At 30.9% G+C, this 14,952-nt stretch overlaps 2 protein-coding genes across 2 annotated transcripts; both read right to left on the reverse strand.

Moving 5' to 3' along the window:
• Window positions 1–4,110: 4,110 nt before the first annotated feature.
• LOC18050939 (glycine-rich RNA-binding protein 4, mitochondrial) lies at window positions 4,111–6,015 on the reverse strand. The gene is made up of 4 exons (XM_006447568.2): window positions 5,466–6,015; window positions 5,300–5,368; window positions 4,494–4,600; window positions 4,111–4,398 (listed from the first exon to the last, which is right to left on the reverse strand). The coding sequence occupies exons 1-4, from the start codon at window positions 5,611–5,613 to the stop codon at window positions 4,285–4,287; spliced, it is 438 nt and encodes a 145-aa protein (XP_006447631.1). The 5' UTR covers window positions 5,614–6,015; the 3' UTR covers window positions 4,111–4,284.
• A 490-nt stretch (window positions 6,016–6,505) lies between these two features.
• Window positions 6,506–10,356, reverse strand: LOC18050940 (pyrophosphate--fructose 6-phosphate 1-phosphotransferase subunit beta). Its single transcript, XM_006447570.2, has 16 exons — window positions 10,098–10,356; window positions 9,794–9,961; window positions 9,563–9,684; window positions 9,420–9,473; window positions 9,159–9,265; window positions 8,952–9,057; window positions 8,746–8,809; window positions 8,574–8,662; window positions 8,243–8,374; window positions 7,967–8,137; window positions 7,747–7,862; window positions 7,530–7,641; window positions 7,339–7,423; window positions 7,171–7,215; window positions 7,010–7,078; window positions 6,506–6,881 (listed from the first exon to the last, which is right to left on the reverse strand). Exons 1-16 carry the CDS (start codon window positions 10,267–10,269, stop codon window positions 6,781–6,783), a joined length of 1,713 nt encoding a protein of 570 aa, XP_006447633.1. The 5' UTR covers window positions 10,270–10,356; the 3' UTR covers window positions 6,506–6,780.
• Between the last annotated feature and the right edge of the window lie 4,596 nt (window positions 10,357–14,952).

Consider the following 14,952-nt stretch of genomic DNA (forward strand, 5'->3'; position numbering starts at 1 on the left):
TTTTAGAACGAATAAGCAGAGCTCGTCAATTATGTCACCACCAAAGCAAATTCAAAATGACTTTTGGGGGGCCACAAATTCATCCTCCATGGAGGAAATCTTATCCCATGATGCACCCTCTCGGATAATTAGAGTCGCATAAACTATTAAATACTTTCAATTAACTAATAATGTTGGGGACTTGGAAGTATCGGACTTTTTATCTCTCATTATTCGTCTCCAAAATGAAGCTTATTTGGCTATTATTATTTTGTTAGCTTAAAAACAAAAAATAGTATGATATTTTAACGTAAAAGAATTTTTTTTTTCATTTTTTAACATGAAAGAGATATTAATATTGCATAAGATAAAATCAGATTAATTGAGGTGATTTTTATTTTTTTATCTGAAATTTTAAATATATCTGAATTAATCTGAATTTTGAATACAAATGTCTGAATTTGACTGATATATTTTTTTTGTCTAAATTGCTAAAAATAAATATTAAGTTGTTTGTTTTTAACTTTAAAGATCTAAAAATTAGTTTTTTTTTTACTTTTGTGGCCTTACAAATTATTAAATTTTAAACAAATAATAAACATATCAAAGAACTTAAATAAGATAATATATTATCATAACATAAATCATTGTTAATTGAATACACCTCTTTTTATTCTAAATTAGTATATGTTAATCAATTTTACTGTAGTTTATGATATTTTTATATGAAAAATGTTCATAAAAAACTATGAAAATAAATAATGCTAATTTGAAGAAAATAAAAGGATAAAATAATAATAGTCTACCACTATATTATCACAAGTTATAGAGATGGGTAATAATGGTCATTATTAATTTTTATTTAGGTAAAATATAATAATAGTCTACCACTATATTTTTAATTTTTCTTTTTTAATAATAGCCAATTATTAATTTTTTATTTAGGTAAAATAAAAGGATAAAATAATAATAGTCTACCACTATATTTTCACAAGTTATAGAGATGGGTAATAATGGTAATTATTAATTTTTATTTAGGTAAGAATGAAAATTAGTTGATTAATAGCGATATTTTAGAGAATATTTTTTAATAATATCATTCAGACTTTTTAGATTAAAAGAAAAACATAATGGGTTTAATAACTTAAAGACTTAATGACTAAATATTTCATTAAATTAAAAAAAAACATACTTAATGACTTAACTAATTAAAATTAAGTCAATTAAGTAAAAAAAAGCAAACAACCCCTGAGTATCACATTATGTTAAGTGCTAACCACTGTAGACAATAATATTGCGTTAATAATTTTTTGGTTAGACAATTTGAGTCACAACTAACTTAATTAGTTTAATTCTCTAAGTTCAGAAAGCACGATTATTTTAATTAATACTGGAAAATGTCCTGAGAAATCTTTCCAAACCGGGACGGCCTATATATTTATATAACGCATTATAAAAATCAGAGCTAGCTAGCTTCACAAGGATGGATAATACTCTGTATATATGATTTGCTCGTGGTTTCCCGAATAGCAGGGGATTAATTAGATGATGCGATTAGAGAAGGCCAAGTAAGTAAAGTTAGAGGCAAGTGAAAGTAAGGCCATCTCAAGTGAAAGTTAGAGGCAATGTATATAAAAGTAAGTAAATTAAGCATTTTATCCATCTCAATTTTTATATACATCCTTCTTTTTATATGTACAATTTTTATATGCATGAGTTAGAACTAATTAAGATATTGATATAATATAGTTGTAATGTCCGAAGATCAAGTGAATAATTATTAGTATTATTTTGATTCTATTGTTGTAATTATTAATTTATTTTCTTATTTAATTGTTAAATTTATTATTATTACTACTACTACTATTAATAATAGTCTTATTATTAATACTATATTAGTGTTTGGACTTACTTGATCTTAGCCTAGAGTTACTATTGTGCCTAATTTAGATTGTTTTAAGTCATGCCACCCAAGCCGATTAGCAATACCCTAGGTATAAAAAATAGAAAATTTATAGCAAATAAGACCTGGCTCTTATTCTCCCGCGTGGTCGGCTAGGAGGGATTCAAGGGAGGAGCGAAATTATTTATCTTGGTTTTTATCATTCCACTAACAAAATTATTGAATAATTGTGGAGGTGTTTAAGGTATGCATTTATATGATATTTGAGTACTCTATTTTTTGTGTAAACTTAGAAATTATTGTGTTTGATATCTAAGATATATTTGGGGACATTGAATCTTTATGTTGTTGCATGATTTTTGATGGGATTAATTTATATCAATTAATTATGTTTAATAATTCATTGTAATAAGTGGTTATTTTATAATAAAATGTAAATGGAAAAATATGATAAAATAATAGGGAATTAAAGGAATTTAGGCTACAAAACCAAGGTTGTAAAACACTTTTTGCATTCTATTACCAAAGTTCAATTGTGATGCAATGGTATGGGCATCCACTCTTAACATAGACATCTTGGGTTAATTTGATTTTTGAAGGAGCCACGTTAGCAAATCCACATATGCAACCATATGTCCTTCTTGACCCCACCTCATCTAGTCAACATTGTCACATCTCGTCATGACATCATCATTCTTGTCATAAGATTTTGGCCACCCTAGCGTCGTATCATCTTCGCCACCTCAGCATCATATCATCAGATGGTCCCACCATTTTGTCCACATCATGCTGCCATGTCAGCGTGATATCGGTAATAATGCCATCACACGAAAACTTAAAATCCAGCCCACACATTCTTTCAAACGGTGAGCACCAATAGCAACAACAATTTTTACAGCCCAACATATTCTACACATGAGGCCAAATTGAAGAAGCCAATTTGAGAACACACTCTGCCTTGGTTTTTTCGTACGAACAAATTGATCAAGTAGCCAACCCATTCACAATTCTTATTAATCCCTCATTTATACTTTTAATACCTACAATCCTGGCTTCACATGATTTATAAAAATGAAACTCTTTTCACCATTAATATCATGTATTCTTGGTAGTTAGGAATAATTTTTAATTAATCTAAACTTGGCTAAGTAATTTTTAATTATTAACTACTTGATTTTGTGTTTTTCAAGATGGATACATAGAATGCTCAGTCTTAATACTTTTGAAGTATATGAGGATTAACTTTAGAGATTTCAAATATGTTTTAATGATAAAATCTTGAGTAAACAACGGATTGATTTCTAGATTGTTACTTTGATTGGGATTTATGAAGTTAAAAGTGATGGATTCCAAAGCCTAAGTATTTTATCACTCTTAAAATTTTTCACTAAACTTTTATTTACTTTCTTGTTAAGTTTAAAATCATTTTTCTTCTTAAACAACCTTAATTAAATTGATATAAGTTTAATTTAGTTTTTCTCATTTAAATAGACAATCCTTGTGGGTTCCATCTCATTTTCTTTAAATATGTATTTTAATAAATTCATGCACTTGCGAGAAAAATTTAAAAAGTGGTGCTATTTTAAATATATTACATGAATTTTTTGATCTAACAAACAACATCATCTCTTTGTAAGCTCACGCGTCATTCCTACATGAATGTGCAATATTAACATTTTTATTTACTTAAATAAATAGAATCTATTAAGAACAATGGGTCTAAATGTGTTTTTCAAAAGATTAGGAAATTTTTATCCTTTTTCTTGAACGTTGAGAGTATATCAATTCTTTTTCCATATTTTTCAAACTTAGACTTCTGGCATACTTCAAATATTCTTATGAACCTCTTGTATTATACAAGTTTTAAACCCACACAAGTCTGGCCGAGAGAGGGGAAAGAGCCAGAAGTCCAGAACACAGTAGAGCATAAATTAAATAGAAAAATAAGCATAAATTTCACAAAATATACAACATATTCCAAATGTGAATATGGTGAGATTGGAGTGAAAAATTGTTTAAGCACGATTTTATTTATAGTCGAAATATGATTGGATTGCATCTCTGCGTTCAAAAAGATATCTATAGAATTTTTTTCTTTTAAAAAAAACTTAGAAGAAATTAAGATAATAAAATTCAAGACTGAGCTTTTTTATTTTTTAAGTTGTTCTTAATTTTAATATGTTCAGAAGATAAAAAATTATTATCTATATTAAAGATTTGGATGGAGATAAGAAATCTTTGAACATAATATCCAAGTAACTAGTACAAGACTTGGTCGCAAAACTTGTGTATTCGTACAATGCAGCTACACTCATATAGAAAGCAACCAAAAAGCTATTAGTCCATCAATTTTTACCAGCAAATAAAAAAACAAATAAATTGCTTATTTAGATTCATGAAGTTCAAGTGTTGCGACTGGAGAAATCTCCATTGTTTGTAATGCGTGGGACTACAACCGGCTCACCTCGAACCCTTTCGAGAGCAAAGCTTATTCTCAGTGGGCGACCTAGCAATCCCTACAAGAAAAACCATGATAGCCAGCAGTTTCAGTTTTGACAAAAGTGATGGGGAAGATCCCGTCAAGTTCCAGGAAGCATAATTCTTTGCTTACCTTTCCATCCATGGCATGTTTTGCACTTTCAGCATCATCTTCTTTGGAAAAATGAACAAATCCAAAGCCTCTTGATCTACCAGAGTCTTTATCATATATTATCTTCACTGAAACACAGCATTTGCAGGAATTAGTAACACTATCATTGTCATCAAGTAGGCAAGATAGAAAATCCAACATGCTTCCTGATCACATGACATCTAAAGGACAATCTAAAGAGCTGAATGCCAAAATGAACTTGGGGTTTAAACTACCAATTTGGGTAATTTACTTGTAAATGAATGAACCCTTTTCAAGGGAAATCAAAGTTTTGAGTACGTGTAGATTTCTCTTCGACCAGACACAGAACCTACCATTTCCTTCTCTAAAAGTATCTGATATACTTCACAGACTTAAGAAAATGATCCCACCAAAACAAGGGGAACTTGCATTTCTGTACACTATCAAAAACAGAATGCCACAACCCCAGTTGGGATTGTATCACTGACTTAAATCAGTAAAGCATATAATTAGGCAACTGTTATTTAGAAAGCATGTCAGTCCAGCTAGTGACAGGTCCTTTTCTTCTATAACACTAAAGCTTAGCAGCAATATTAGAATTGCTTTCTTCTAAAAGCTGAAACTAAAAATTTCATAGCCAGTGAATTGTTAATTATAATAAGCAAATTGTTTGAGTCCTTCGTTGCGGTCACATAAAAGAATACAAATAATGAATCACTATGGTCGGTCATTCAGACAATTCGTCGAACACTGACCATTCAACACTGCTAGGCTTGAACTAACGGGAAGGTTGTAAATTTACTTACCTTCAGTGACCTCACCAAAGGAGGAGAAAGCGTCTTTCAAGGACTTCTCATCAACTGTCCATGACAAACCTGAAAACCATAACGTTAGATTAATACAATTAGTATTGTGTTAATTCATGGGTACATAAAAATGGTGAAAATAGGAGTCATTTAGATAGAGAGAAACCTGCAACAAAGAGTTTACTGTTGGGGGCAGGAGATGAAGGTGGAGCATTAGCACAGTAACGTCGCAGGTTAACAACAGCGGTGCTACTGCTACTGTTATGGGCTGGTAATTTCAATGCTCTTCTGGCAATATGCGTTAGACTCTTCATTTTTATCACTAGCAATAGTACTACCAGGTCTTATTGTATCTTTCTTTAAATAAAGTACTTTGATTGAAACTTTCCGTAGAGTAAATACAATTTTTTTTTATTTGAAGCTAAATAATGTCCTGGCACCTGGAAATTAATAAATTTGTTATATTTAATGTAGCTTAACATTAATTGAGTTGTAATATTTCTTTTATTCGGTTGATTATAGGTTACTCCATTCCACCAACTCCATCTTAGCCAAAATAGGTGATAAAAAAATTGAGTTGAGAGAAAAATGTGACATAATTATTAATCGTGCCATTTTATATCTATTCAAATTCACTAACTTCGTGTTCGGCCTGATGTGTGTGTGTATATTTGTTAGTGAATAAATAAGGAATTGACACCTGTAAAAGATTAATTAAAAGTTGTCTGTAAAAGTCAAAATTGCAGGAACGAATTGCGGGGTATGAGAAGGAAAAGAAAGGCAAAGTCAACACAGGAGCAACAAGGAAGCAGAGCATGAAAGAAGTCAAGCAGTCTAGAAGCCGCAAAGAAGTCAAGCAACCTAAAAGCTATAAAGAAGCCGGAGATCATAAGCAAAGAAAAGCTAAAACAGAGAATAGCAACAATAGAAACAAAGAAGAGAAAAAAAGCTAAGAGATCATAGAAGGTAAAGAAGCCAAATGACATATAAGCTGAGGTGGGAAAGAAGTTAAGTGAGAAGACAAAGAACACAAATAGAGAGAAAAACCAAGCAAGAGAAGAAGAAGGCAGCAGCAATTTTCTATACTAATTTTATTAAACCACATGGTTTATCAGTGTATTTACATAGAAAAAAATAAGGGTGCACACATGAAAGAAGGACTCTATATATATATATATAGAGAGAGAGAGAGAGAGAGGAGAGGATGAAGAAAAGCAAACATTAATCTCCAACTTTAATTATCATCACACAAGCTATAAATAAAGTTACAAAGATATGAAGAGGTGGCGATAAATGTCTTAAGGTAAAAATATAAACTGAATTTGCAATAACATGAATGCTTATTTTCTTTGCCGATTTTCTTCTAGCTGAAGCAAAACTGTGGGGTTTGCTAGTGAATAATTATTAACTCCATGCTGCATGTACACAGGCAAATAATCTAGAGCTCAATTGAGAATTAATGAAATGGAAATAAACAAAATTCATTTGTTCAACTTTGCTTGCGCGGGTTGTCCCTGTCCAAGTTCCAGCATTAGAGTGTGATTGATATCATTTGCAGTCGGGCCACTAAATTGAATTGGTCCTGATTAAAACAAAGGAAACATATTATCAGGAATACTAGTGAATTGTTTTTTCAAAAAAAAAAAAAAAAAATTTCAGGCGCTCTTGCAGTACCGCCAAATTGTACACGCTTCAAAGAAATATATGTACCTGGACTTGCATATAGATTCTTGATTGTCCAGTCCTCACGCAAAGATGCAAATGTCTTAAATGGTTTACCTGACAATTCACATATGCGATTTCCAACATCAGTAAATTCTCTGCATCAAGAAATCAAAACAAATGAAGAGAGTAAACTTTCAAGATGTTACCTTCAAGTTCCACCATAGCCTTCTTAATCACAGGCTTGAACTTCCCTGAGAAAGGTTATAAGAAAAAAAAACAGAGTTGATGATAGAAGTACAAAAGTCCATAGTGATTCATGCAGGTCACAGTTAGTCAGTTACTGTCCTTAGTCATGTATTGCTAGGAATAATTACCATGTCTACGCTCCACATGCATTAAGGATGTCAATGCTGTTCCTCCCACTGTCCATTCCTCCACCGGTTCTCCCAGATTTCCCACCTGTGATTGGATGCCGATGGTTTTGAAAATATAAACCAGCATCACATTAAAAAATAAAAAAAAAATCACTACGAAAGAGGAAACTTCAATAAGAAGTAACACGAACCGATGCAATCAATCCAGTCTTTCCAGCATGGAGGAGAGCTCCAGAAGCAAAACCTAATGCATAGCAGTAATTTGCATCGAAGTTTGTTGGAAAACCGCATCTGCCCTCATAACTGCGTGGTGAAGATCATGCATAATGCGAATTTTATATACCATGCATGTAAAACATCACGAAAGAGGTGATTCAAGATTAAATAGATGAACGAATATTTGGTTACCCAAAGAAGTGGGGCTGCCCGGTGAATTGTCCTTTATATGTACCCTTCTTCTTCCTTTTATTCAATTCCGCTTCCACCATTTGGATGAGCATCCTTTCTGTTTCAATCTTTGCAACCTAATCATATGATACAAACATTATTGAAAAAAAGAAGAAGATTAAAATCCGATAAATGATGATAAAGATGTATGGCATAAAGATGTCATGAACAAAGAAAATACCTGAACATTCCCATGTGGATCTCTTTCAAGCAATAGTTGCTTCTGAATTTCTTCGGGGAATAACTCAAAGAGCTCTTGAGATTGACTTTTGAGTTTCTTTTTCCACACCCCGTCTCTATCAACACCACCGTGAGCTAAGATTTCATTGAGCTCTGCAATAAGTTGTTGTACCTGAAAGTTTGCAAGGCATTACAAGCAATGTGACAGTTTGAACTTTGAATTGCATTGGGTGATGACAACATTAAGTTGTTGTATCTACTGCTGTCCTATAAGTACCTCAGGAATGAAGTCGATCAGGCCTTCCGGTATAAGTACAACGCCAAAATTATAACCAGCTTCTGACCTTTTGCAGATCATATCTGTTATATAATCTGTAACATTCTTCAATGTCAACTTCTTGGCAGCAATCTTTGACAAAATGCAAAATATTGTTAGTCCTTACAGAAGTTGTAGGATTTGCAGGAAACCACCAACACAATTATCATACTAGTAACTTGTTAGCTCTGAGTTATATGGTTTGCATGGTCATTCTGATAAAAACTACCAAGGAATATATCGAATATAAGAGTTTAAACAAATTGAAATTGATAAAGGATATGAGAAGCACCTCTTCTCCGATAATTGCAATATTAGGATGGGTTTGCAAAGCGCACTCCAATGTTATATGAGAGGCTGCACGGCCCATAAGCCTTATAACTGCAGAAACAGGTATAATTAAGATCAAAATATAACAAGCAAGCATGACCAAGTTTCAAAAATGTCATAGCCAGAGAGCATACAGTGGTAGTATTTTCCACTTGATCGAGCATCTGTCATAACATTTCCAATTACTTCTGAAAATGTCTGCATGTTCAAAGCCAGTGTAGATCATGAATGAATATTAACCAGTACAATAGCAGTTAAATGTAATTAAATCAGGATAGATTGAGATGAGTTCTGCTTTAAGCTCACTTTGTTTCAGAACATACAAAAATCAAACCATTACCTTGCATGCAGTGTCAAATCCAAAACTTATTGGAACATCTTTGCATTTGAGATCACCATCAATGGTTTTTGGGCATCCAATAACTCGTGTTTTCATGTCCTTACTCCTGATCAAAGTTTCTAGCAATGAATCAAACCGCAATAACAGAAATTCACGAGATTACAGAACATGAAGATAATGCCTTCAACTTATGCATAAAGTAGGTACCTGAAGTTTTCAGCAAGCAGACAAGCATTTGTGTTGGAGTCATCCCCACCAATTACGACTAGCCCATCCAAGTCAAGCTTCTTTACTGTTTCTTCAGCTTGCTTAAACTAAACAAAATTTGATATTTGCAATCCATTAATGCTCTGCTATACTTTTAGGCTCAATGGATCCTCAGTTAAAATTAACATTTTTCATATCAATATGATAATAGACCAAAAATAGAAGCAAAGAAAGTTCTAAATAAGCGAAGAGTACACCGACCTGCTCCGGAGTTTCAATCTTGTCTCTGCCACTACAAAGCATATCAAAGCCTCCCTGTCAATGGAGTGTTTACAAGATCCTTAATTATTAGGATATGACGAAACTTTAAAAGGCTAAAATAAGCAGTGATCAAAATCCCTGACCTGGTTTCTATAAGGATAGATAAACTCAGAAGAAAGCTCAACAAATTTACAGTTCATGATTCCGGCTGGACCGCCCCTGAACCCATAAAGCTTGCTTCCTTTTGTGCGTTCCTGCAAATAATCTTAAACCCCGAAAACAAAACAAAACATTCTCAAAATTCCGATTCCCAAACCTGCCCTTTGATTTATAGACATACAAACTCAGAAAAGGCCAAAAGCAAAAGCCTCTACCGAAAATCCCAGAGATGACATTGTGTCCCCCGGGAGCCTGGCCTCCCGACAGAACAACTCCGATCTTCAAACTTTTGTTCTCCATTAATGTACAAGCCATGGGATCACACTCCACCAGTCTTGCCGATGGCTGTCCGTAAAATTTCGGAAACAACTTCTTTATCTCCTCTGCCATCATTCACACCCAATTAAAAATATATATATATATATATATAAAACACTATGAAACTCTTCAGGTCAAGAGTTGTCTGTTCGTATTTGGAAAAAGTATGCACACATGTAAATATGAAACGTGGGACAATACCAGGGTCACCGGCGGCGGAGCTAGCAGCGTCGTCGACGACGTTGAAGGTGTTTTTGAGGACGGAAGGGAGAGGCAGGGAGACATTCATTCTGCTGATTTGTAGTTCAGTGTAAATAGAAGCAACGCGGCCTGCTGCTTCGTCCCTTTTGACGATAGAGCTTTTGTTAGACATGATCGACGTGATGAAGAAGACAAAGCAGCTGATACGGAATCAAGGGCGAGTTAAAAAGGCACCAAAGGGTCAGCAGCTGGTTTTCTGTTTTCTGTTGTTCAACTAAAAAATATCATTTAATTATTTTAATAGTTTGTATTTTCATCAACTGCCCCTTTTTCTTTATTCTTAACTTTACTTCCTTTTTTTATTCTTAACTTCACTTCTTTTTTTTATTCTTAACTTTACTTCCTACTTTTCAATGGTACTTTTTTCAATGGGTTTGTGTTTTGGTGGTTTTTTGACATTGCTGTAATGATCTGTCTCCGCCAAAATGGACTCAATTTAGAAGCTTCTTCTACTTCTTCTTCTTCTTCTTCTTTTTTCTTTCCCTACTTTTTGTTTCTCGGAAATTAATTAATTCTGACTAACTGTTAGGTTGTGACTCTTTTTTTTTGAACGTTGAAAGTCTGAGTTTGAGTGGACGGTGTCGTTTTCGATGTTGAACACCTAACTATTTTTGCCACCAATTGAGGCAGCAAGTATAAGACAAATTTTAATATACATAAGAAGTAATATAAGCAAACTAATAAATGAATGATATGTACAATTAAACGTTGGGGGGTTGAATGTCCTTTTTCCCTTAAATTTAAAATAATTACCACTTGAATGGTGATATTTCAAAATAAATATACTTATACACACATGTAATAACATTATTTACTTATTATATGGTTGATATAATACATTTGATATATTATAAAATTTCTCAACATATTATATTTAATGTAGTTCAATAAAGAAGAATCTAATAGATTGACTAATTGTATTTTCTTATTTTATGAAGACTCAACTAAACCAATGCATTTAAAGCATCATAAAAAAGATTCTTTTAATTTTACTCTTCAAATACTTATTTGCTTATCTATGTGACAAATAAAAAAGTGAAAAAAAAGTCAAAATACTCTTTAAATTCAAAATATATATTATTTTAATTAAAATTTTCCTTCACCAAAATAATAGCAAGTATAATATTTTTCTTCCTTCAAGAATAATGAGATAAAAATAATTTAATACTAAATTAAAGGTTGTAAAAAACTCTCTGCGTAAAATTCTTCAAATAAGATAGTGATTCTCTTTTTTTCAATATTGAAGAGAGAGAATGATATTTTATTTGAAGAACTTCATTTAAGTAGTATTTTGGTACTATTTTTATTGATATAACTCTTCAAATGAGATGTGAAATCTTATTTAAATAGTCTTTTGTTGATATTCTTAGGTAACGAGAAAGACTAGATGACTATAAAAAAAATGTTATGAGAAATTAAAACCAACAAAATGAAAATGAAAAGAAAGTCAAAGAAAAACAACGGGAGTTAATTAGGACGCGGCCAGAAGTGGTGAGAATGTGAAGAAAAAGATAAAAATAAGAGTAATGAGAATTATCGATAAATAATGTGAAAAAGATGAAAATTTAAGAGAATAATACAAGAAGTTAGGATATGTTATAAGAAATTAGAAACGAGATGAAAGAATGTGGATGAAAAAAAAAAGTAATTAGAAACGACGAGAATGAGACAAAAAAAAAAGGAGAAAATAAGAATGTGACGGTAAGTGATGAATCATAACAATAATAAATAATAATAAATTAATTAAAAAATGACGAGAAAATTAAAGTGGAATGATATCATCAAAATTAAAAATTAACTAATGAAAATGAAACGTGATTAAAAAAAAAATTGAGCACACTAAATAAAAATGTTATTTGATAGGCATATCTTGTGGTGGAGGTGTACTCGGGGAGTAACATTTGGTTGAATGAAACATAGCTAAAGAATCCCCATCTTCGAGAATAAAAGTGTATACTATTTGATGTAGGGATGGCAATGGGGAGGGGAGGGGAGGGGAACGATCTCCCCGTACCCACCCCCGATATTTTGTGTATGTTCCTGTTCCCTCCCCGTCCCCGTCAGAATTACTTGAGAGAATCCTCATCCCCTCCCCGAATAATAACAGGGGATCCCCGAGGGTCCCCGATCCCCGAATAACTAATACATTTTTTTTTTCAATTTTGAGTTAATCATATTAAAATAAAAAATTCAAATAAAAGTAAAGTTCGAAATATATCTTACATTAATATCTATTACAAAAGTCAAATACATTAAATTAGTAAGTAACGCAACATGAAAGGAATACAAACTTCTTTTACAAACTATCATGAACAAATTAATAGTTTAATACAAAATTGTTACAAATAAAATCGAATTTAGATTCAAAATTAACTTTTTCAATGGTGGCGTGAGCACTTTATAAATGTGGACTATTCCCTTTACAACACAATAGTTAAATCGGAGCAAATCAAAAGCAAATATTAGATTAGATTAGATATTAAAATTGTGATTCGCTGTGGGCAATTATAACATCTAAAAATAAATAAAAAATAGATTTAAGTTTAAAATATTTAAAGAATATTAAAATTTAAAAAAAAATGTTTGGCTAATAGAATCTACTCGATCTTTTTAATGTCCTAAATAAAAATTTAGGACTTTAATTAGTTAATTAGGCCTAAAAGTTTAATAATATAAATATTTTGATATTTTTATTTTTACCAATATTTATAATTTTATAATTTAAATTTTATTATTTATTTACTAGTAATTTTAAAAAATTAAAATAAAATTAAAAATTAAAATGGGGAAATGGGTAGGGGATGGGGATTCCACTTCATCCCCGTCCCCTCCCCGAATAAGAAATTGGGTAAAAAAATTTCCCCATCCCCTCCTCGAATAAGAAATTGGGAATGAAATTATCCCCATACCCTCCCCGAATGGGGAAAATCCCCGAGGGTACCCGTCTCCGTGGGGATTTTTGCCATCCCTAATTTGATGTCTCCTTTTAAAATTAGATTTTATCATTTGTCACATAATTAAAGTTTTTTAAATATTTTTTTCTTATTAAATAAATGTATTTTTGTTTACGGTTTAAAGTAAGTTGTGGGGGTCAGGCGCTTGGTGGGGATGAGAGTAAGGTCAAAAGGGAAAGAAAGAATAAATAAAGAAAAATAGAAGAATAAAAAAATAAAGAATAAATATTATAAAAATATAATATAATATAATTTTTCAATATAATTATAAATTATTTTTTATATAATTAAAAATATAATTATTTAATTTAAATTTATTTTTAAATTTAATATTTTAGTAAATAATAAATTATTAAATAATTAAAATACTTTTTACATATTTAAAGTAAAATAGTTAAAATCATTTCATGTAATAAAAGTAAAATGATGTATTATCATTTATTTATTAGATATTTAGATTTATTAATATTTTATATTATTATTTAACTATAAATATATAAATTTTAATTTATTATAAATTATTGAATAATAAAAGTAAAATAATTAAATTTAAAATCCAAACAGTCTTTTAATTTAATACAATCTAAACCATACTCGTCCATAAATTTATTTTATATTTCTTTCATTGTATTAACTACCATTTTAGTACAGTACAATGCAACTAAACATGGATTTGTACAAAAATAGTATTTTAATGTAGGAAAATATAGTGCAAGACAAACCGTTAAACACACCCTCTAAGTTTGTATCATAATACAACTTAAACTATTTTTCCTTTTTCCTTTTTATTTATGTTGGTTAGTAGATGGTTTGACAAGAAAGAACCGAAATTTGTTTACTTTGTATCTCAAGAAGCTAAAATAAATTACTTTCCTGCTTTATCGAAAAGAATCAATAAATAAAAATGTTATTTCGATGGTCCTACATGCATGGTATTATGGTAGTTTGAAAACACCCCATAAGTGGGATTATGACTTGTAAGAGTCATAAATGGCGGTCTGGTTGCAAAAAATTGACAAGTAATTTTAGAATATTGTGGGGCTTAAAAAGAAGCAATGTGTGTGATTTATTATTTATTACACTTTCATTAGTGTAGAGCAGTGGGCACTTAAGAATGGCAGTTCCGTAAGATTAGAAACAAGGTGCAAATAGCACAACTCGTTCCCATTTTTTTCCCTCTCAAAAAGGCTCCGTTAAAATTACAATTATAACCCTAATATTTAATTTCACCCCTATATGATTATGAGTGCGTTTGTGATTAAAGTTGGATAACTGTAGTTTAAAAGTTGCAGCCCTAAAATATTTAATAAACACTAGCTGCTATAACTTGAAATCTATGTTGATATGATTTTTCACTTGTATGATGGAAAATCTATTATATCTTTAATAATTTTGTCAAAATTATTATTTAAAATTTATATTTATTATATATTATTAACTTTTATTTCATAATTACAATTTTTTTCCCTAACAGCTGTAACTTGAAAGGTACAACACCTTAATTCCAAACAGAACCTATATCATCAATCATTTCCCGCATTCTATTTTTCAATAAAGCTCTGGTATTCATTGATTTAAAATCAAGCATTTTTTTTTTATGCCTTGCTATACTGAGAAACTTTTCAGTCCTTAATGTTTATAATTAAAACTAATAGTAAACAACAAGAAAGAAATAGAGTCAAATAAATATTAAAAAATAAAAAAAAAATTGAGATTTGTAGTTAAATAAATATTAAAAAACTTAAGAGAACCTATTCTCCATCCCTTTTGGAGACTAGTAGACTGCTAATTAAATATATGATGACTATTCATAATTACTTCTATAAATATTTTGTATAAAG

The sequence above is a fragment of the Citrus clementina genome, unplaced genomic scaffold, assembly GCF_000493195.1.
Source record: "Citrus clementina cultivar Clemenules unplaced genomic scaffold, Citrus_clementina_v1.0 scaffold_2, whole genome shotgun sequence".
Lineage (NCBI taxonomy): Eukaryota > Viridiplantae > Streptophyta > Magnoliopsida > Sapindales > Rutaceae > Citrus > Citrus x clementina.

Excerpts from the sequence above, each read along its gene's own strand:
- LOC18050940 (XM_006447570.2), bottom strand. The coding sequence starts at position 10,269 with ATGTCTAACAAAAGCTCTATCGTCAAAAGGGACGAAGCAGCAGGCCGC. Across the intron at positions 8,663-8,745 it reads AAGTGGAAAATACTACCACT|TTATAAGGCTTATGGGCCGT; the intron begins GTATGCTCTCTG and ends CTGTTTCTGCAG. Across the intron at positions 7,424-7,529 it reads AGACTGGATTGATTGCATCG|GTGGGAAATCTGGGAGAACC; the intron begins GTTCGTGTTACT and ends ATCCAATCACAG.
- LOC18050939 (XM_006447568.2), bottom strand. The coding sequence starts at position 5,613 with ATGAAGAGTCTAACGCATATTGCCAGAAGAGCATTGAAATTACCAGCC. Across the intron at positions 5,369-5,465 it reads CAGTAAACTCTTTGTTGCAG|GTTTGTCATGGACAGTTGAT; the intron begins GTTTCTCTCTAT and ends TATGGTTTTCAG. Across the intron at positions 4,399-4,493 it reads AACATGCCATGGATGGAAAG|GGATTGCTAGGTCGCCCACT; the intron begins GTAAGCAAAGAA and ends TTTTTCTTGTAG.